General features: G+C 42.4%; 1 protein-coding gene across 2 annotated transcripts in view; it reads right to left on the bottom strand.

Moving 5' to 3' along the window:
• The window catches only part of COL5A1 (collagen type V alpha 1 chain), a 249,877-nt gene that overhangs the window by 24,194 nt on the left and 202,929 nt on the right, over window positions 1-22,754 (bottom strand). For both annotated transcript variants that reach the window (XM_034752172.1, XM_034752171.1), the window contains exons 35-53: window positions 22,223-22,267; window positions 21,106-21,159; window positions 20,407-20,460; window positions 15,963-16,016; window positions 13,327-13,434; window positions 12,303-12,392; window positions 12,124-12,177; window positions 10,868-10,975; window positions 7,197-7,304; window positions 6,476-6,529; window positions 4,885-4,938; window positions 4,203-4,310; window positions 4,050-4,103; window positions 3,839-3,946; window positions 3,015-3,068; window positions 2,141-2,248; window positions 1,499-1,552; window positions 1,331-1,384; window positions 740-793 (exon numbers count right to left, since the gene is read on the bottom strand). In XM_034752172.1, coding sequence (XP_034608063.1) covers window positions 740-793; window positions 1,331-1,384; window positions 1,499-1,552; window positions 2,141-2,248; window positions 3,015-3,068; window positions 3,839-3,946; window positions 4,050-4,103; window positions 4,203-4,310; window positions 4,885-4,938; window positions 6,476-6,529; window positions 7,197-7,304; window positions 10,868-10,975; window positions 12,124-12,177; window positions 12,303-12,392; window positions 13,327-13,434; window positions 15,963-16,016; window positions 20,407-20,460; window positions 21,106-21,159; window positions 22,223-22,267 — 1,377 coding nt within the window. The remainder of the gene's footprint in view (window positions 1-739; window positions 794-1,330; window positions 1,385-1,498; window positions 1,553-2,140; window positions 2,249-3,014; window positions 3,069-3,838; window positions 3,947-4,049; window positions 4,104-4,202; window positions 4,311-4,884; window positions 4,939-6,475; window positions 6,530-7,196; window positions 7,305-10,867; window positions 10,976-12,123; window positions 12,178-12,302; window positions 12,393-13,326; window positions 13,435-15,962; window positions 16,017-20,406; window positions 20,461-21,105; window positions 21,160-22,222; window positions 22,268-22,754) is intronic.

The raw sequence follows: 22,754 nt of genomic DNA, 5'->3' as shown, positions 1-22,754 counted from the left end.
GAGCCAAATGTTTTATCTCATTTTATTTTGGATACCAATAACCTGATCTAAAGCCCATAGAATTCAATAGGCATCTTTCCATTAACTTCCATCGGCTTTGGATTGGCCTCTAACCATCTTTAAACACTGCCAACAAACTATTGCATTTCAGTATGTGAATTTTCTCACATTTTGTTCTTAGTTTCAGAAAATAAATTATTCTGAGTTACTGATTCAGTTTTTGGGGGTGCACACGTGTGAGCACCCCCCAAGAGACGCACATGCATACATTTTTGGGAGAGCTGGTGCCAAATTCCACTGTCTTGGGGACTCCAAGAGCAGTGAACTCTGTCTGTTGGTGTTTGCAGGATCAATCCATAAACAGGCAGGCAAATGCAGATCAAGATATTTCCTTAACAATTGTTTTCAGTCTATATTACTTTTACTGACCGTTTTGCACACAGGCCAGAACCCCAGCTGGTTTAAATAGGCACAGCTCCACTGACTTTTGCCCATTTGCACCAGTGGAGGCTCTGGCCCCATATTTCTATACCTCAATATGACAATATTGCAAGGTTGATATTTGAAGTGACAAATGTTGCCATGCAAAGCAGATATTTACCATTTGATCAGAACTTTAAGAATTCTACTGAGTGAACTGACTGGGTAAGGTCTGTTAGAATTAAAGCATAATAATGATACTAATTTCAGAAATCTCATTAAAATGTACATGAAACAACATGCTAACAAATTAACTTACCCTCTTCCCCGGGGGACCTGATGGGCCTGGTTCTCCAGTTGGGCCAGGAGATCCCTAGGTTAAAAGTGGAAGAAAACAGCTCATAATTGTAATATGACATGTAAAAGAAACAGACCAGGTATCTTACATGTGACCTGACCAATTCTAGTTTGCATTAGAATTAAGAATTAAGGAGAGGCAGACAATATAAGGTATGAGTGCTAATCAGAAGGCTGATATCTCATTTTACCCCATCTTATGATGCAAGAACAAAAGGGTGACTTGAAATATAATAGGCATCTTAAAATGAATAAAAGGAAACACATAATATACTCAAGCTATAAAGTCCACTGCTGGGGTCCAGTAAATTACTGGACAGTTAGACTTAGAAGAGAGGGAGAGATTTTCACAGCACAAATGGAAGTCAGGTACTTAGCTCCCAGTAGAAGTCAATGGGAGTTAGGTGCGTAACTACCATTTGTCCCTTTGAAAATTTCTCCCTACGTTCCTACATTTCTAGTGATCTGGGCAAAGATTAGACCTAGGAACAAGGAGCAGGTGAATACCATACTCCTAATACCTAACAGACCTTGTATACCAGAATGTACTTACAGTCTGACCAGGTTCACCATCATCACCTTTGTCACCTGTGGGACCATCTTGACCCTAGGAGGAGGAAAATGAGTTTGATATACTAAGAATTGCCTTTCTCCAGTCCAGGGTGAAAGCAGTTCATTCTGACTGCCTCACTGAGATCATTTCTGAACGGTTGGCACTTACAGCTGGGCCAGGTTCTCCAGGGGGGCCAGGATCACCAGGAAAACCAACTGGACCCTGCAAAAGGAAGGAGAAGGATATCCCCAGGTTAGCTGCGGTACAGTTACCGGAGAACTCTAAAGCAACATGTATCTGTTATTCCAGACACAACTGAAAGAGCTACTGTACACAGCAAAGTCTTGAGTCACATAGCTCTGACATGTTCAAAGTCCAGATCCCCAACGCTGAAAGGATCCTGAGTTTTGGACCATGCCATCATACATGGAGATGAGCTGTGAAGTTCAGATTGGAATCCAAACTTTTGAAAAGTTCAGGGGTGTTAATATACAATGTTCGGGTTATCCCATTATAAACATGGGGCAAGGCGTAAGAACTTTTCCAAACTTTGAGACTGTTTGGAGCTGGAGGTCTTTCTTTTGATTAATTAAGTGAGCAGGACATAGATCTTGAATTGGCCCTCTGTGAGAAAAGGACTGATTATTCATCCTTAAAAATCCCAATGGAATTGGTTTGAACTTGGGCACCACTAGAAGGTATGGTTCATTTGACTGCTAAGCAATCTCAACTTTCCCGAGCATCTTTGGAACACAGCTTTCAAAAAGGAACCCTCAGTTTAACACTTTTCCTATATGATGGGCTACTTACAGGGCTACCTTTAGGTCCATCATCACCTGGTGGACCTTTAGGACCAGGAGGACCAGCAGCACCGGAGGGGCCTGCTTCTCCCTTTTCACCTCTTTCTCCTTTAGGACCCTGTAGGGAAAACAGGATTTTCCATTAGGTAGAGAAAAAGCTGGTATTTACTTATTTGTTTTATATGTTCAATTACACCTCTCAGCATACCTGGGCATTATTTATTATAAATACCTCCTGCTCCAAATAATTAGACGGCCCCCGTGTTGTTCTTATTAAGGCCTGGAGAACTTTTATTTCACATCTGTTCTTTTTGGCCAGCCTGCTGTAAGCTGCAGCCAATCACAGTCTGTTCTGGCCCCTGCCGTCCGCAACCCTTCCTTCCAAAATGGAGGATGAATTCAGTCTCTGCGTCCTTACCCATCAATGACTATTATTCCACACAGCACTCTACTGAAACCTCAATCTCCAACCCCTCAAGACTAAGCCTGGGGAAAGACAGGCCTGAAAAACCTTAGACTTTCAGGGAGCACTGAGGGGGAGAATGAATTCCATTGTCCACTAGCCTTTATACATGTTTCAGAAAGGCTCCAGAGAGACAGGAAACCTTCGGCATTCAGACGCACGATCCTCACTCTTTTAATATTTCTGCTAAGTCTGACCACTTGCCCGACAAGTCCATTGTAAAACAAAAACGACATGCTTTGGCAAACAAAGGAGGTCTGCTGAGCTTTCAAGGCAATTCACACATGTGGGGCCAAACTCACTGTAATGAGAGGGACCATCATATTGTTTACCCTGCCTTGCAACTGCTCTAAGGCACTAATCCTGTTCGATTTCAGTTAAAACCATGATATACATGCATATTTTAAAATGTACCACTTACCGGGGGACCACCCTCTCCAGGAAGACCAGGCTCACCAGCTTCACCAGGTTCGCCCTATAGATCGGGGCGAGGGGGGAAAATCACATGGTTATATATTGTTACTGATAGCACACCACCGTGGGCTGTGTAGAAAGTTCCTCTTCAACTGAAAGCAGGCACCCACATCCAGCAGTGAAAAAGTTAGAGCTGGTCAGTAAATGGGAAAGTAAATTCCTGGAAACTGGTCATTTGTAGAGATTTTTATCAAAAATTTCCAACCAACTCTTGTTAAAATGTTCTTTAGAATTAATACTCATAACCAGCCTGTATGGACCCATCATTGACTGTATTTTTGCCCTGTCGTATGTCATGTCTTAACCCTGGCTGCATGGTGTTCTCTGAAAGTACACTTCAATCTCCATGACAATTACATCCTTGGATTCTCCAATGAGACCACCAGCAATAGTGTTAATTAGCGCCCATTGTGATGGCAGTTTTTGGACACCTGTGCACTAGGAACTAGAGAGACCCCCATCAATATTTGTTTTGTAATCAGGCCACTCCTCAGATGGCGAAACTTTCAGTCACTACTGAGCTGGGCTGGATTTGAAGAAGAGGTTTGGAACACCTGGTCTATATTCATTACCAATGGACAGAGCTTTCTACGTCCCCTCTCGATTTTAAACAGTTGCTGGTAGCTTAATGGAGAACTTGCTGGTTAACAAGGCCCATGTGCAACATGAGTACCACAGCTCAAGTCGCAGGCCTGTTTCTATTGATGTCCAGGGCAAGCTTCCCGCGGATTTCAATGGAAATAGAATCAGGCCTGGCTCAGCATGCTTTACCTTCTCTCCGACAGCTCCAGGATTTCCTATTCCACCCGGAGGACCTTGTGGACCATCTGCTCCTGGTGGTCCAGATGGACCCCTGGGCCCAGGGGGACCTGGTGGGCCCTACAAGGAAGGAGAGGCATAAGTAATTGGTGAGACAATAAACCTTTTGTAACAGATGCTGATATTAATGATGAAACTGCTAAGGGAATTGGATCTCACTTACCATTTGTCCAACATCACCTGTTTCTCCCTTCTCACCAGGTGGTCCAGGCAAACCCTGTGGAAATATGATTATATGGGATATTTTTAGTGGGTTACATCACAAGAGCAACATAGGGACTTATAACCCCAAATATCACACGTCATTGGAAATTACCTGCAAGCCCACTGGGCCTGGGGGACCAGGGAAACCTCTGGGACCTTCATCACCTTTCTGACCAAAGAGGCCTTGTTGTCCTCTTGGACCTGGCTCCCCATCAGCTCCCTAGGGAGAAAGGGATTAGCATTGTTTATTATAAATACTTATTCTATTTATAAATAATTTGTTTTTATATTTATTTTATTATATCTGGGCCCCCATCCTCATCTTCCATTGGGATGTGGAGGATCCTCAGTTTATCCAACAGGCTCTGCGGCGCAATGGATAGCGCATAGGCCTTCTAGATTGATGACAAATGAAGTCATTCAAAGGTTGTGGGTTTGAGTCCCACCAGAGTCATATTTTGCGCCCTCCCAGGTAATCATTGGCAAACCTGGCTGTTGGAGAGTAACAGTATGGAAAAGTTGGTTGGTGAATCAGTTCATTGCAGGGGGGGAGATAGCTCAGTGGTTTGAGTATTGGCCTGCTAAACCCAGGATTGTGAGTTTAATCCTTGAGGGAGCAATTTAAGGATCTAGGGCATAAATTAGGGATTAGTCCTGCTTTGACCAGGGAGTTGGACCAGATGACCTCCTGATATTCTATGATTAGTCAACGGCAAAAGCTCCCACTTTTCTCAATGGGAGCAGGCTGGGTCAATAATTAATGATTAATAATTAATAATAGCAATAATACTCACAGCTGGACCTGGTTGACCAAGTGGACCTTGTGGTCCAATAGGACCTGGTGGACCCTGTTTAGAAAAAAAATGTTCAATGGGACGGTTAGTAATACGGACTAAAAAACTCCTGTAATCATCAAGTATGGAGCACACATTGTGCACAATCTAAGAATGAACTCACCAAAATTCTAAAGTGTTGAAAACAAATAAAAGAGAAAGGGACTAATTGGGGTTTCTACAGTGTCAATTAGTTTAATGTCTATGGAATCACACCACTGCAATCTAGGATGAGTGTGAACAGAATCACACCCTAACTTAGTGCCAAGTATCAGGGGGTAGCCATGTTAGTCTGTATCCACAAAAACAACGAGTCTGGTGGCACCTTAAAGACTAACAGATTTATTTGGGCATAAGCTTTTGTGGGTAAAAAAACCCACTTCTTCTGATGCATATGAAGAAGTGGGGTTTTCTACCCACGAAAGCTTATGCCCAAATAAATCTGTTAGTCTTTAAGGTGCCACCAGACTCCTCACCCTAACATTACTTTTACTATATAGTGCAAAACAATTAGGGGACAGAAATCTTTCTGGAAAGTGAGGAACAAAGTTATGTATTACTGTGTAATATAATATGTGGCCAGTAGTTATAACACTACCTCAGAACACTATATGAATAGAAGATTAAGATAGCACAGGTAAATGCTCAAGGGACAGTAAATGTCAAAGCTCAGGTCGCTCTCATAGTCTTATCTCTGCCCCCCAGTATATCTGTGCCTATGAACAACTGAAAAGAGGGGTCCAAATGAATATGCCACTTCAACTATAGGGGCTACTCCTGCTGTAGTAATGATGGGGCTGTTTCTGCAATGTTAAAATAAGGGGGCATTATACGAGGCCCATTTAAATTTATTTCACTGGAAGACCCTCCACTGTATTTTTCTTTTTACATTCCAATCTCCTTCTTTCTTGCCTCTCCCTTATTTGGGGTTGGTGACATTTATAGCCTTATTCCATAACACATGATCATATACCAAGCTGTCGTGCAGATAGGTCTCTCTGAGGTTCACTGATATCCTGTCCATGTAGGAGCTTTCATCACGCCCTTTGTCATCTTTCATCCCCAATCAATGCAAGCTCTTAGATCTCTGCTGGACATGCCCATAGCAATGTAGCCTGTCCTCCCTCAACTTTAGGCCCATTATAACCTCATTACATTTCCTGTCATGGAGTGTCCAATCATTTGACCACCTCAACAACATCATTTCCATAGCAGAGAGCATACTGATTTCCTTTCTTGTAGCTGGCCAAGTCTCTGTTTCATACATTAATACGGGTCAAATTAGTTTTATACACTCTACCTTTTAACCTTTACTTTTTCCTTTTCACATTACAATACGTGTAAAAAAAAAAGGGTAAATACAGAGGAAATTATAATTAAATACTTAGTTTTATATTTCCATCAAATAATGGAAAATAACCATCTTGCAGAGGTCCCACCAGACTAGCTGCTGCCAAAGATATTGTCTAGGACTCCACACCCATGTGGAGGACAAAAGGGATTGTGAAATACAAAAAGGCTCATCTTTTTATATAACAAAGTTCCAGCTTACCTGTTCGCCTTTGTCACCCTTGCTTCCTTTCTGGCCTGGTTCTCCAATCTCGCCCTGTTGGACACAAATGTGTACAAATCTGTCCAGAGCTCAGTGACTACTTGTGTATCTACATAGTCCAATGACATTTCCCCCTACAATGTAGCATGTCTGCGGCCTGATCCCGGAGAAGGCAACTCCCATAGAACTTCCCAGGGGAGTTATGGGAAGGGAGGCAGGATCGCGCCCCCAGGGTGCAATCTGTTTTTTTGAAACCTTTTTTAAAATCTTTTCTCACCTGCCGATAGATACCAAAGGTATCATTATGCTAACCTTGTTGGTGGAAAAAGGGAAAGCGAGAGACATATTTACGTGCTAACCATCTCTGAATATCCTGCTGTCCAAAGGGGCTTATTGTAGGTGTTGGGGAAATGTAATTAATTTTGGAAAAGATAGCAAACTGGAGCAATGCCAAGTAGAATAGGCTCACAGGAGAGTAGCTGACTGGAACTTAATTCATAGTTTTGTTGATGAGGAATAGAATCCAGCCAATTCTGTCTCAGCTCTACTGACTCTGCAGGGCTAACGGGACGTAAAAAGCAGTAAAAATGTAATTATGTCACTAAATGGAGCAGATCTGGCTCCAAATACACAGAAGGAACAGGTCTTCCAAATGGGTAGGGGACATTTTGCATGGGTGCTTCTTGGAGTAGAAGTGTACTTGAGAGAAGATTTTTCTCACCTTATCCCCGTCTTCTCCTGGGGGGCCAACAGGACCTGCTGGGCCTGGGAGTCCAACTGGACCTTGAATACCATCACGACCGGCTGGGCCTTGCGGACCTTTCTCACCCTGGAGGTACCGTGAACAGGCATGTTAAACAATGCTCTCTTCCATCCTCTGATTCAAACATACAATCCCATTAACTTCACTGCTTATCATCAGGCAATAACCTTTACTTGTGTTTGCATGTATATAATAGAACCGGTATCTGGCAGACATTTTATAGGTCGGTAAGGCTCACTGTCATAAGCCAGCCATAATTTCCATCTCAAAAGATAAAGAAAGGAAAAAGTGTATCTGACTGTGAATACAAAGATTTTGCTACTTTTATGGTATCATACCATTTTATCTTGACTCTTCTATCCTGTCTCATTCTCTGAGTGATGAACAAAACTTATTCACCCATTTGTCATTTCCAAGAGCCAGATCTTATTGGTACCAATTCCTACTCTAATTAATGAAGAGTAAATGCTAGTTCTGTATATGGAATAGATAGAATTCCTTTTTTCTTCAGGACCAGAGCCATTGACCTATTCTTTCCTGTGTTTTATGAACTACTGAAAAATACTTTCAGTGAATAAGGCAACCACTGCTGGCTTCCCGCTTAAATATTTACTTTTTTGTATCCTTCAGACAGAGTCATCAGTTGAATTCGCTTTTGTTTATATGAGCTGAAGAGTTGATGTTCTCCACTTCCCCAGCACAAAATTTAATTGTGTCTGAACCCTGCTGTAAATGACTAGATGCCAGATAAATTGCATATTCATCTCTCCAATAACACGTTATATATATACTTTGCAGCATAGATGTTCATAAAGCTGTTTCAAGAGGAAATTCTTGCCTCAGGACTATCTGCTAAAGCTTTCAATAAACTATCAAATGCAGGAATCAGTGGGGAGAATATCATCTTTAATAACACAAATAAATCAACACAAATGTCCTACTTCTGTCTGAAATCTCCGAGGCCAGCATTTGGCCATTTCCCCGGACGTGAGGCTGACTGTGATGAGCATGATTCAAAAGCAAACAGTCAGTGATATACATCCACACAGCAGCTTAGGCTTGGCATGAGCTAGGCAAATAGCCTTCTTCCAAAGGAGACACACAGAGCTACGCTTTTAAATAATGAACTCCACACTCTCCAGTTCTCACATGGAATGATACGAGATATTCCTGCAGAATGAAAGAGCTGCTGGTTTTCTCTGGCCTGTGGATGCACAAAGTAATATATTGCAGGAGCACAGCCAGAGTCCACTTCAGGTCTCTGTCTATGTATCTACTTTCCCACCCATCTATCAGGTAAATTCTTACACTGAGGACCAACACTGTAGGATCTAAGCAAATATCTATTCCTGAGCATTTTTCCCTCCTCACTCCATAGAAAAAGTGCAATTTTTGAATCATAACTCAACATTTGACATCAAAGTGGACTGTTTTAAACAACCCACCATTACTATGATCTCATATATTTATAATACAGCAGCACCCAAAGACCTCAACTGGATTTGGGATCCTGGTTCACAGACATATGGACTAAGCTTTCCAGGCAGGGACAGTGAAAGAACTATTGCTGGGATATCTGGAAGAGGATAGTTATTCCTTCCAGAAATGGATTTTAGTAGTCCCTATGGCACAAGGAGGCATTGTCCTTTCAACGATAAGAATGATAATCCCAGTTGACCTTTCACCGATAAGAATGATAATCCCAGTTGGTTCTTCTGGACCAGCTTTAGCATAGTTTTGAGATGAACATGTTGTATGGAAGTAGCAGACAGTTGTCCAAGCACTGTTTAGCTTGGGGAAGTGTTAGCACCAAGCAGCATCAGCTCACTGCTGCAGGCATCCAAACCCTCAGCCCCCATATGGAGATACATTCTGGGCAGCTCAACAGTCTGCAGCTATGGCTCTCATGGCACCATAAGCTATTTGAAGATGACCACTAAATGTATAAGACAGATGGAAGGAGGAAGATCCGGGCTACAAGACAGTAGGGCTTCGGATTTTTAGACCATTCTTGGCCACTCTTTTCATAACGAAACCAGTTGTTGCTACTTTGATTGCCTACCTAGATATGTTCATGATGGATAGGCCCATCAATGGCTATTAGCCAAGATAGTCAGGGATGCAACCCATGCTCTAGGTGTCCCTATCCTGATTGCCAGAACCTGGGACTGGACGACAGGGGATGGATCACTTGATGATTACCTGTTCTGTTCATTCCCTCTGGGGCACCTGGCATTGGCCACTGTCGGGAGACAGGATACTGGGCTAGATGCACCATTGGTCTGACCCAATATTACCATTCTTATGTTCTACCTACACCACCATAATTGTAAGGTGACTTATTCAGTTATATACATTTTTGTTTAAGGTACATTAGCACACATTCAGGTCTGTACTTATCCAAACAGAACACTATCAGTGCTGTACTATTTTGTAGATTGCAACAATTATCTTCCTCCTTCTTCAGGTTCAGACTCTAATAGAAGATTTTTTTTGCATGTCTTAAAAGAGAAGGAAATACAAAGACACAAGGAAAAAGGAAGAAAAGAAAACATCTACATTAAAGATGCCGTGGTTTGGTTCTCATGTCTAATGCTGAGGGTGAAATGAACTGCCCAGGTGCCCATCCTAAGAGTGCTTTTCACCAAGAAGAGTTATGCCCTGTCATTTCAACCTCCACCACCTGTTTTGAGAATAGAGTCCACACACCCTCTCTCTCTGCTTGAAGCCATTTCTGCCCTTTGGTCCATACACACGTTCTGTAGAACAGACATTCAACAGGGCGTTGCAAGATCACATTCCCGCTGCAGGGCTCACCTGTAGCATCAGTCTAACATGGTTAAGGGAAGTGGAGAGACAGACAATACTTCCACTACAGTACAGGTGAGATTTTCAAAAGCGGTCTCCGCTGGCATAGCTTTGTTCTCCTAGAAGTCAATGACAAAACTCCCATCGACTTCAACAGAGACCTACATCTCCAGTCGAATGAAAAGAATCGTCAAAGATGGTTCCCTAAAGCAACTTGCTCTGAGGGGAATGTGTCTGCCTTTCTCGTTTGCCTGTGCTTGCCTCACTTGTTTATTCTTACGCACAGCACAGACAGTGGCAGTTCCAGTGCCTGGGCTTACAATGGCAAAATCTGCCAACACCCACACCGCAGGATTTCGATTTGAAAAGCTGGCCAGGCTGCGGACAAAAGAAAACAACTTGACTTTCATCTAGCACTGAGTCATCCAGGATTTACTATACACAGGCCTACCCTCCTGCTTGCACCCGTCTGGAGAAAATATTAAAAGAACCAGTTAGCACTTACTAAGTCTCCCAGAATACAACTTTAGAGAAATCCCTCCTTGGTACGGAGTTGGGAAGCAGTTGAAAAGGTCGGTTCGATTTTCTTTTTTATAACTGCCGTGGATTGAAACATGTTTGCTGCCTTCAGGGAAGCTAACTGTGCCCGGGGTTTTAGGAGAAGGGATAAGTGGCTCATAGACGACGTGAAAAACATAGAATCAGAGAATTAGCCCCAACTGTGTCTGCCATGGCATTTCCACAGGGGCGCATAAGCACAAACACACACACACATACACTGAGGCATATTTCACCCATTCTAACTTGGATACAATACTTACTGGGGCACCCTTTTCTCCAGCAGGTCCTGCAGGTCCTTGGGGTCCAGGTCTTCCTGGTAAACCAATTGGGCCAGCTGCCCCAGCTGGACCTCTCTCACCAGGAGAACCCTGTTGGCGGGGGAGGAGAATGGAACAGCCATTAGGCATCACATGTATGAAAAATAACAGAGGGAGAAAAATTAAAAAATTAGGACGTAGAACATGGATTAAGTGCAAAAGTCAGCCGGTAAAAGAGAGAGTGTGATGGTGTGACTGCCATGCAATAATCCTGCACTATATGCCCGAGGGATCCTGCCTATTTTTATTTTAATTAAAATCACTGGAATGGCTGGGTTCTTCTCTGGATGGCACTGGAGCTCAGTTGCTGGGTAAACATGATCCAAGCTTGGAACGAGTGCCCAAGCCACTTTACTGCTAATGTAGCAGAGCAATAAGGGTTTAATGATGAATATTCTCTTCTGGAAGGGCTGCTCTGAACAGGGAATCTCAGCTGGGACAGCTTTCAGTGGGCAAAAACCTGGGGGGGCTTCAAGCTGGTGACTAAGGGCTAGTCTACACTGGCAATGCTGATGAAGGCCCGCCTCTGTGTCCAGGCTTCCAGGCAAGGACAAAGAGTCCTGTGGCACCTTCTAGACTAACAGACGTATTGGAGAAAGCTCATGCTCCAATACATCTGTTAGTCTATAAGGTGCCACAGGACTGTTTGTAGCTATGTACACTAACTTTACAAGAACTCTAGTTCGTACGAATGAAGCCTAAGCAATGCTAGTAAGAGCAGCGAACGTTCCGTGCACCGTCACTGGTGGCAAGAAGGAACTGAGGGTGGGGGGAGCTGGCAGCGCCTCTTATACCGTGCCATGCGGGCGCCACTCCAGATGGCGCCAGAGCCGCTCCCCTACGGATACTGCTGAGGGAAAAACTTCTGGCACCGGTGCATGTGGCGAGCACACACACCTAATGTGAATGGACATGAGCAAGCACTCGAAGAAGAACTAAAGGCTCATTCTCCAGGTTGCCAATGCCCTGAGCCATCTCGTCCCCTCAGCACACCATGTATGGTCAACAGAGTTATAGGACAGTGACCGAACTGTTATACATGTGTCTCGTAAAATAAAGTGATACTCAAATACTGATTACTTAACACCAAAAGGGACAATGGGTAACTGCTTGTGAACAGTGATTAGGCCTTAGTAGTTACTTATTAGGCCTGTAATGTACTAGATAGTGCCAATAAATGATAAAGAGCCAATACTTACTGCTGGTCCTGGTGGACCAGGGGGACCTTCACTGCCTTTCAGCCCAAGAGCTCCCTGCAACCAAAAAGAGAGAAGAAACAGTGTCATTCGTTGGAAAATATGAGGTACTGTATATTGCATCACAGAACACTATGTATTGCATCACTCCAGTGGGAAGGACAAGAGGAGCTTTTACTTACAACTGGGCCAGGGAGACCTCTTTCACCGGGGAAGCCTCGTAAGCCAGGAGGGCCGTCTTTTCCTGGAAGGCCGGCAGGTCCCGGGTCACCCTGTGACGGGAAAGGTTAATAGTTTAGAAACTTTGGAATCAGTAACAGCCTGGCTCCTTTGGCCAGGGTGTAATGATATACAAACTCTTGTGAGGATTTGAAACACTAAGCTTCTGCTCTGAAGCTGATCTCTTCATCCGACCAGCCTAGGATCTATCTACATTCCCCCTGACTACAGGATCAACTGATCAGCAGCGTGTCACATTGGCCTCTTGTTAAACATGAATAGCTGAAGCACCTAGTAATTGTCTCCAGAAGCCACTGACAGGGATGGAGCTGCAGAGTTCAGATCCAGGTTTGGATGTGGGATCTGTATTCTGAATATCTGTGCTCCTAAAGTTCCTAAAGTTCAGGGCATGTTCAGGTCCCTAGTTCTGGTTTAGCTCGTTCTCAAGAGAGGTGTTCACAGTGCAATTCTGATCCAGGTTCATGTCCAGCCACTCAAAAGTTTGGAGGTGGGGGACAGGTGGTACAGTTTGGGGTTGCTGGCTTGGGCCCATCCCAACTTCATACAAATAGAAATGTAACCCTCTACGGTTTGCTCACAAAGGGGGAGGTTCTCAGATCCGCTCATGCCAAAGAGCATTGTAATGCAAATCTCAGTCAGTTCAGCTCTCAGGACCTAGTCTGCACCCGCAGCCAGGTTGCTAGAGGTGTATGCATTTAGACTTGCATCCCCAGCACAATGGCAGATACAAATCATACCTGAAAACAAGAAGCCAGTACTTCTCTCAGTGTTATCCTCTCAGTGTTATCCTCTCAGTGTTATCCAGTCAGACCCCCAGGGGTCAGTCATTACTCAGACAGAATAAATGAGCCTGATTCTAACCAGAACTGGTCCTCTCCTCCATCCCTGTTGCCTGAACATCATGCTCCAATGCATACCTGAGCTCTGAATGAATATGAAGTCAGATCAAATGTACCAACAATGTACCTTGGTTCCTTCCTTTCCAGCCAGGCCAGGTAGACCCTGCTCACCTGGTGGACCCGGTGGACCTGGATGCCCACGCTCACCCATTGGACCCGTCTCTCCAGTAGGACCCTAAGAAAAGACCAAGAGATACTGAGGGAAGAGTTCGATACTAGAGAGACAAAGAATGAGAAAAGTCTGTAGATCAGTGAATGCCATTCACAGCTGTACCCATCCACCCTCTTTAATGGGCAGCCCTTTCCTGCCTACCTGCTAATACCCACCCCCAGAGGTGCTAGGACTGAGCCTGCTGTCAAGCTCGCTGGCACTGCGAATGAGGCCAGTCTCCAGCAACTCCAGTGACTCTTAGGACGGCCCTAGTTAAATCTGGCAACCCTCACTGATGACTGAAAAGCTGCAGATGCTGATGCCCAAGCACGGCTTATCTCTGTAAGAAATGTGGATCCCCTTTCAGACGCTTTTTCTTCTGCCAGCGATGTTTGAGGGGGAGGCTAGGGCACTCTTCGGGAAGGCAATGTAAATGGGAAGCTAATTTCCTTGGAGTTCTTCAATAAACACAATCAGATGAACTCTGTCGTTACTAGTGTGTGTCTTTTGTTCTCCCACCACAGCTGCCACTTTTAATTCACTAAGGCAGCATTTCCATTACCTGGGCCTATAACACTGAAACAAGTGCACTGAAAGGTCACCGAATTCATTCAGGCCACTTTTACCACCCAAAACTGAAACCCATCATATCAAATGCATGGAGCATTCCTCTTAGAGATCACCTAAGCTAGGTCAGAGGGGTCACACCACATCAACGTCTTATTACTCAAGCACCCACGTTAGAAATGAAACCTCAGGAAGGCTCATATCGCTCCTACTTGGTTTTGCTCAGGTGTAGTATTTTTATTGACCACAATGGACAGCTACCATTTGTCTTATTTTCAGTTACATACTTGTTTTGTTATCCAAAAAAGGCAATTTCGTTCTATCTAAATTCCCCTTGAAGTTTCCACTGGATACAACGTTTTCTTCACTTCATTGTCCTAACAGCATCACCGTGCACTGTTAATAAGACACTCAATTTTACTTCGGAAGGGACTTCATTCCAGTGTAGGATAAAACTGCATCTCTACACAGTTTGTATATCGGTTTGTTAGGTGGGGTAGGATCCTTCAGAATGAAAGTAGCTGTATAAATGTGCAACATTATTATTATGCTTAAGGTTTTATTGGAACGTTTCCAAAGTGCACTATAACCTGCCATGTCTTTCTTGTACTGGGCATAAATAATTGATTAACTTTATGACTACATGAGATAATTATTGATCACCTAAGTACTATACATGGGGACTAATGGTGATGAGCATGGTATAACAACCGATATAGAATAGAACACAACACAGGAATTATCCTGGAATTTCTGTCGTAAGGTAGATTCTGATATGAAGAAAAATGTTACTTGGTGGTAATTAATCTTTTAATTATGGTATTTGATAACATATGATTCACATAGAATCATGTATTTACTTTGAATTTTACCATGTAATTGTAAGGGAATTGTGTGTGTCTTGATAAATTGCAGGGTGACACTTATTGTAGGTTGAATAATAAACAGTGATGCCACAGTCCTGCATATTACACTAATTATACTTAATAGATCCAAATGCAATTGCCACGCAATCAAATTTATGTTTTAAAAGATGGAAATGATCATATATTTGCCCTTTAATATTGAACTTTGCCATTAATCTGAGCGGACATGTTAATTACTATGTAATTAAACAGTGAACACCTTCCCATGTAATCAAAGCAAGGAGAATTTGTATATAATCAGTCCCCATTCATTCTAAAACCTTAGCAATAAAAATGGTATTATAGAGACTGATCCAGCACACACTTATTCAAGTAGGTAGCCACACTGACTTCACTGGGGCTGAAAGGGTTTTGTAGACTCCGGCAGTGTTTTAAGAATACATTAAATAGTGATGCATTTCCTTATGATGACATTTAACAGAAATGTTGCATTGCCATGAAATGTACCAGTGTGGCCATTCTTTGTGTAGCCATTCAATATTGCTTTTATAGCTTTGGTTACTTAACCAATATGGTCTATTATAACTGGAGGCAGGACGCCAAATGGATCAAATTTTGGGCCCGATTGTGATCTTACACCAATTTTTAAACCAGTGTAATTCCACTAATTTCAGAGGCATTACCTATTTTACAGCAGCATTAGGAAAATCAGAGCCAGGACTTTTACTCTCCGTTATACAGGTGCAAATCTTTAGTCACTTCACTGAGCAGAATGAGAGCATGATGACTTCCCAGGACTTCGAGGGAAGTTTCTCCTAAAAGCTCTATCCTGAGAGATATATAATGCCTTGACAGATTCAGTTGGTGAGTGAAAACTTCAGAGTTAAATTTAACACACAATGAAAAAAAGAGAGGTTTGGGTGTTCACTACCATCTCTGACCAGGAACATAAAGATGCCAAATACTTATCGCTGTTCCGTAGCCCCACTTTGAAAATCCCAGCCTCTGGTCTGTATGTTCTATTCATCGTCCTATTACAAGAGTGTCTATTGTCTGATGTGGTTTGTCAACAGGTGTGAGCAGGGCAGGACCGCTGTGAATGCTGCGTTCATTTCTTACCTGCGGGCCAACAACACCTGGAGGGCCTGGAGGACCTGTCTTGCCTTGGAAACCCTGTTTTAAAAAGAAAAATGAATCATGATTAGCCACAAGACATCGTAATACAAGAATCTCAGCATGCTACTTGAGTGTATCAAGCTCAGCGTGCTCTGATAAAACTTTCTATCGACTATAAAAGAATGGAAATCCCCAAAGACAATAAAAGGAGGAAATCAAACAGGAGATGGGAAATCTCTTTCTATTTATTCATAGGGGCAAAACAAGAAAAAAGAGAATATCAAACCCTTTCAGCTATGGCTGTAATTCCCAGGGGAAACACTCAGTAAAGGAACTAGTTGTTTATAATATACAGGGCAAATCCTCAGTGGGCAGAAATCAGCAGAGTTTTATTATTTCAATGGCACTACGCTGATTTACCCCATCTGAGGATCTGTCCTGACATATATATTTGTAAAACACTTTTCCTAGAATCTGTGAACCTGGCGGAGATATTAAAAAAGAAATCTTTATCGGTCTTCGCAATAACACGTGAGATTATTAAAGTTGAAGGAATTTTAAAAATCTAATTCCCTTTATTCCTATTTCTTATGCTGTTGGTTTCTGTTTTGTGCTTCACTCAGTCCCAGCTTTGAGACTGGACTGCTGCCTTTCACTTTCCGCATACAGTCAGTTTCACTTCCTGGTTCTAACCGAGTAGCACAAGGATGTGGCGTTTGAGTTTCCAAATGCTATTTACCTTTTTTTAATCAACATTTGTTGCAAACAAACCATAAACACATTTCTCTTTGTGTCTTTCTGAAATTATATATGGAAATCTTGGCAGCTTCCAGTTGAAGCTGTTTAATGCAGTCCCTTGAAAAATTGCGAAAACATTCTTCTCTCCTTTCATAGATGCAGAGGTATTCTTGGACACTTACTCTCTTGTGGGCTCTACAGGCGAGCAGTACCAAATTCACAAATTTTGAAGGCCCTTGTTCAGCAAAATTAATACAGCTCAGCTCTGAAGCATACTTTAAAAAACTCCTAATCCACAATGTCACGTGTTGCATGTGCATGCAAGTAACTTCTATTGACACAGGACAGAGTATATGATACAAATAACTCCACTGACCTCAACGCGAGTTATTCACACTAAGAGCAAATGATTTAAGTTGTTATTTAAGGAGCAAATATGTACTGTAGCCATCAAGACTGTTTCTGAGATTTCCTAGGTCACAAGGTACCTCGGTAATTCTTCAGAGGATGCACAACTGACATTTATTCTGAGGCCTGCATTTGTGATTAATCAACATTATTTTTAAGGGTCTTAGATGGAGCTTCCGTCTGCCACAGAAGATGGATAAATATGTTTTAAACCAACACTACTCTGACATGCTAGAAAGCTACTGAGCACAACTCTAGATGCTTGCAGATCACAGAATGTGTGGTGCAGTTATGGGAAAATGGTGAGCATTTTCCACAAAAAATAAAAATCACCGAATTTTGGAAAATGCAAAATATTTCAGCCATCTCTACATTTATTTATTTTTTTTTGAGTAAGAAGAAGAGTTTTCTCCAGGTCCCTGCCTGAAACTTGAACAAGGATCCCTATGATTCTCTCCACTTTATACGCCTCAAATTATAAACCTGACATCATGACCAAGTATCCAAAGATGCTTCAGCATCCCTAATGCATGCAGGACTGAAAGGGAAGTGGACTATGGACCCTACTAACTGGGATCTCTTGCATGCAGGTATAGAAGGCTCCAGCCCAGCTACCAGTTTGGAACCATTATTTCATCTGTTTTTCTGTTCGTCTCCTCCTACTCCCCATCCCTTTCTCATAACGGCATAAGGAAACAGACCAACAATGAAAACAAGTTATCTGAATTAGTTTAATAATATAGATTTGGTCCAGTGCATTAATAGTGAGAATTCAAGCACCGTGATTTCAAGCACTGTGCTTGCCAGTTTAGTGTACAGTATATATTGAATGGTAGCAAGAGCTGGTGTATGAGTTATAAAAATGGGCCTGCAAGAATTTGTGCTTGTATAACTAAAGGCACAACATTGGAAGTTACTTCTGCAGACTGGCCCTTGCATGACTTGTATGTTTGATCCCCTAGCAGAGTATACAACAAACATTAAACCTGAGGGGCTTGTTCCAGTCAAAGGTGAATTGAAATGTTTTTTTCTCAAAGCAATTGCCTAGTATAGGCAAATCATCAGCAGAATAAGATGAAGAAAACTACAGATAAATAAGGTTTTGAACAAGTTAGTTGAAAGCCAATTGTTCCTTTATTTACATGCCAAGCATGGACTGTGATGCTCTGTTGGTTTTTTCTACAACAGCTGATGACATCAGATGCAAGCAGAATAAAGACTGCAGCGTACTTGAATTCAGGTGTCCCTCCTGGAATTATTGATGATGTCAGAGAAACTAAATGCCACCTTCCAACCTCAGCAGGTCAAAACCTTTCAGTTCACCTTTACATTAATCTGAGAATATAGCTTTACTGATCTAAAGTACCATGTTTGTCACTACAAAGCCACTCTTAACGACTGTCATAAATGTATAGCGTTGCACGTCACAGTATTTGCATTGATGTGCTTATCCAAATGCCAGGCAAATTAATTAAACTTTTCTGTGATAAGTCAGGGGAAAAATGCATAATATGCAAAGCCTTTTTAAAGCTTATCTGCCAGGAAGGGCAGTGAAGAAAAATGCAAAGCTCAGTAGAGAGGTTTTATTTCTCCCGTAAATGAAATACCAAACACACGGCCATCTATCTGCTAGCATGCAGCATGCAATGTTGATTGAAGCATAATTATAACAGTAGCAAATGAGTTGGATCATCACCAGCTGAAAAAAGGCACCCAAAAGAGGCAAAAGAGAAAGTTATGAATTACTGCATCCAAAAATTTACATTGGAAGAATATACATTTTTGCTGCAGAACATCCTTTATGCAAACTTTCCCAAAGGACAAAGAAAACAGCCATATTGTCATACCTTCTTCATGCCTCATCATTCTCCTTTGGTGAGAAACAATGCTTACATCTGCACAATAAAATCCTTTAAAATTGATAAAGCGGTATGCATATAAAGAGAGAGAATACACAACAGGGTAACTAGACAGCCAGGAGCCACTCCTTGAGTCACAGCCACATTTAGCAATGGTTATCTTGAAGGCTTGGGCAAAACTTTGCCTGGTCCCCTTGAGTTGCTTTAGATAAAGGGCAGCATCAGTGGGGATGCCATTCTTACTAGTCTGCTAAAGCTGGTAGATGTGAGTGTGCTGCATACACAGGCATGTACAGAAAACAGACTTCTTACTGAGTTCCCAAGTTCCCATTGACTTCAATGTTGCCAGGATTTCACCTTCCTGATTAAAATGAGCAAACCAAACAGCCAATAATTTTGGCCACAACTAGCCTTCCTCCAGATATGCATAAACCAAAACTGCACTGGAATTCCCTATTGTTGTGCAATAGTTCTTCATGCTGATAGTGTGATGTACTAAGGAGGAAAAGTGGAATTTATTCTCAGCGTTCTATGTGGAAGAACAGATAGAAGTGCTGAGAAAACTGACCATTGAGCTAAGCAACTGTAGTGTTAAATATTTTCCTCTGATGAAAAGGATGAATCCTATTCAAATTAAAACCTGTGATATCACCGACCTCGAATAGCTTTACAATGTAATCAGAGCACAGACATTTTAAAATTTGGGAAGTAATGAGAGAAAGAGAGAGAACATGGATAGTTTCCATAAAAGTCCAGCAAAGAGCTGTCCAAAGAAATAGACTCTCTTTCCCCTCTTAAGTGGCAAAGGCAAGATCAGAAGTGTAGATCATTGGAGCTACAGAGGGAGTATGACCATTGGGACTGCATGGAAACCAACTGGTCTGACTTTGCATCTTTTTCTCCATTTTCCTATACTATAAAAGCAAGTGCCAACAATATGATAATGATAATTTCTTACTTGTGTTATTCTGTTGATACAAAGATGACCTCAGCAAATTTTTACCACTTTTAGAGTGGAAGTTGAAATGTCCTAATCAGAAGTCAATACTCACTTACCTGATCCTGTAGCTCATACACATACAAATTTTCCATTGATTTAAGTGCAAGTTATAGAAGTGTAAGAGCTGAAGGATTGCTCTCAATGTATCTGTTTGCTGGTGTCTTCTCTATGCATGACATAGGGTGATGGGGGGAGGGGAGGGAGAAAGAGAGAGAAAGAAAGAAGCAGAATGGGTGGCCTTCCTGCAAATCATCATTAGACTGATCTGTCCTGCTCAAAAAGGTGTTGATTCCCATAGACCTTCCCATGTAGTTGAAGAAACACAAACCGTTGGAATAAAACATGTGGCAACATCTCCTCAGCTACACAGAAGGGTTTAGATGAACCAACCAGCGAGACAGACTCAGGACTAATGATCTACCCCAGGTTTCCGGCTACTTACAGTTTCACCTCTCTGTCCAGGGTGACCGGGCAATCCATCCTTCCCTGATGGACCCTAAAGAAGAAAAAAAGAACGACAAGGAATTTGAACAGGTTTCCAATAGTACCCTGCTAAATTGTACCATAGTGGTTGGTGTGTATATAGCAGTCCCAATGCTCTCCGCCGGATGGAATCAGATCTGCTCATGTGTTTGGACCCAGTCCTCCAAAATGCTGAGTATCCTCAACTCCCATTTGTTTCAATGGGATTTGGGCTCATTCAGAGCCTTGCAAAAGCTGGCCCTTTTTCACAGACCCTCCAAAGATGATGAAACCAATGGAGAGTCTTCCTTTTGATCAAAAGGTGGAGAATAGTCCTGACTCCACCAGAAGCAAGGAAATCAACCCCCAAAAGAGCTTCTCTGGGCACATCGCTGTTGAAGGAGTAACAGTGGTGCAAAGAGAGGGCTGATGGTTTTTAAACATTATTGAGTCCTTAGGGAGTGGATTGTATATTACTAGCAGCATCTTGTTTGGTTAGTTAAAATCCCAAGCTGTTAGTTAAAATCCCTATTAACACGGGTGCCTCGCAAATGCCTTTCGTTGGGTATGTAACCACTGGTCAGTGAAGAAGCTAAGACCGAATTGGTGATGGTGATAGCAGCTGGATGGAAAACACCCAGCATATTTCTTTGCTCATTCTGGAAGTGGTGTTACTTACAGGGGGGCCTTTTGGTCCAGGAAATCCAGTTGGTCCTTGAGGTCCTGGCGGTCCCTGGGATGCAAAACAATCCAGTAAAAGTGCATTAGACATAACACACATTTTACTGTGAACTAGTTCAGGAGTTTGGAAAGCAAATTGACAAGAGACATGTAGCACTAGCCCTGCAACCAAAGAAACATCAGTAACATGCATGCAGTAACTGAGTAAACTTATCCCTTAACGGGAGTGCATGAATGAATAAATACCTCTGGGCAAAAGTACCAAAGAGGCTGTAAATGATAAGTGAGTCTTTAGGCCTATTGATCACCTCCCCCCATTTCTGCAATGAGATCTTTTCCCACCAGGATTGATGTGGAAGGTAGCAGTTACCAAAATCTGTAGCTCAAATACGTTATGAAAAGACTTACTAAAACAAATTGGTCTGATGACTCTAGGGCCATTTCCCTCTGCAACAGTTTAACTGGGGAGTATAGATATTTTCTAAGCTCCAGTAATTCAGCATGTTTACAGGTTTCAGTTTGGCTCTTGCCTTTTTTTTTTTGGACATCAACAATTCCCTCCCCGCCCCGCTCACTCACACACAATGTCAAATGTGGGGGTATGTAACTAAAGAATATAGACATCGTTTTATGTGAGGAGATTAATGCAATTTTGTTTTGCCCTTGGAAAAGGGACACAGGAATTCTAGAGGTGCCATGTCTCCACAGAACTAGAGCTCAGTTTGGTTAATGGATGACTGTGGATAGCTCTTCTTCCCTCTTCCTTTTCACCATGGGTGACCTTCATCCCTACAGAGTCCGGCACCCTGACTATTCACCACTGAAGTCTCACTTCAGCCCTCTATTGGAGGGATAAATGGGATTTAAGTGGTTCCTAGGCTTTGTGCTGGCTGCCTGCACAGGGGGGAATTTCATCCTTATTTTTAACCAGAATTTCATATTTTTGAATGACTTTTGGTGAGCTGTCCACAGATCCCAGTTTCAGGTAGGTACTGGCAGGACTCAAGGTCAGTTTTGTGGTTAAAGATGGCCTGTTCTAGGCATGCTTTTTCTTCTTTGCTAAAGGAACAGCCATTTCAATTGTTTCCGCTGTAGCTACATCTGGATCATCTTACCCTTTCGCCAGGAGGACCAGGGGGCCCATCACCACCAGAGTTGCCCTTTTAAGAATAAATAAAACACGGTATTAACAATCATTTCAGCCACTTCACACAAAGCTCCTAAATGGCACCAGGCGAAATGGGGCCATCACTCAGCTTCCGTCCCTGATCCTCCCCACCTCTTTATTAATAATACTGTATTGGAAACAATGGCCTATGACAAATGAGCAACAGACTGATTCACCTCCCCCCGGCTGGCTCCCTCCGAACCCTCGCATTTCTGAATACAAATATAGAATAGATAATGTCAGTGAGCTTAGGAGATTTCTACCAGATAATAGTCTCATTCTGTGAGATAAATGCTGCGGCAAAGGCGAGGTACTTATCAAAAATTAATGTTGACACAAAGCCGAGACGTTTATTTTTAAAGCAGCCAGTGCTGCTGCGACAATGTTTCATTACAAAGGCTTTATTTCCATTATGCCGAGTGATTGATATTGACTTAATCAGTTTATCTAGCGGATTCTGGCGCAGCAGAGTGGCTTGC

This window comes from Trachemys scripta, chromosome 17 (assembly GCF_013100865.1).
Source record: "Trachemys scripta elegans isolate TJP31775 chromosome 17, CAS_Tse_1.0, whole genome shotgun sequence".
In the NCBI taxonomy this organism is placed as follows: domain Eukaryota; kingdom Metazoa; phylum Chordata; order Testudines; family Emydidae; genus Trachemys; species Trachemys scripta.
The sequence above is the reverse complement of the archived record's forward strand: the minus strand, read 5'-3'. Positions and strand labels throughout refer to the sequence as shown.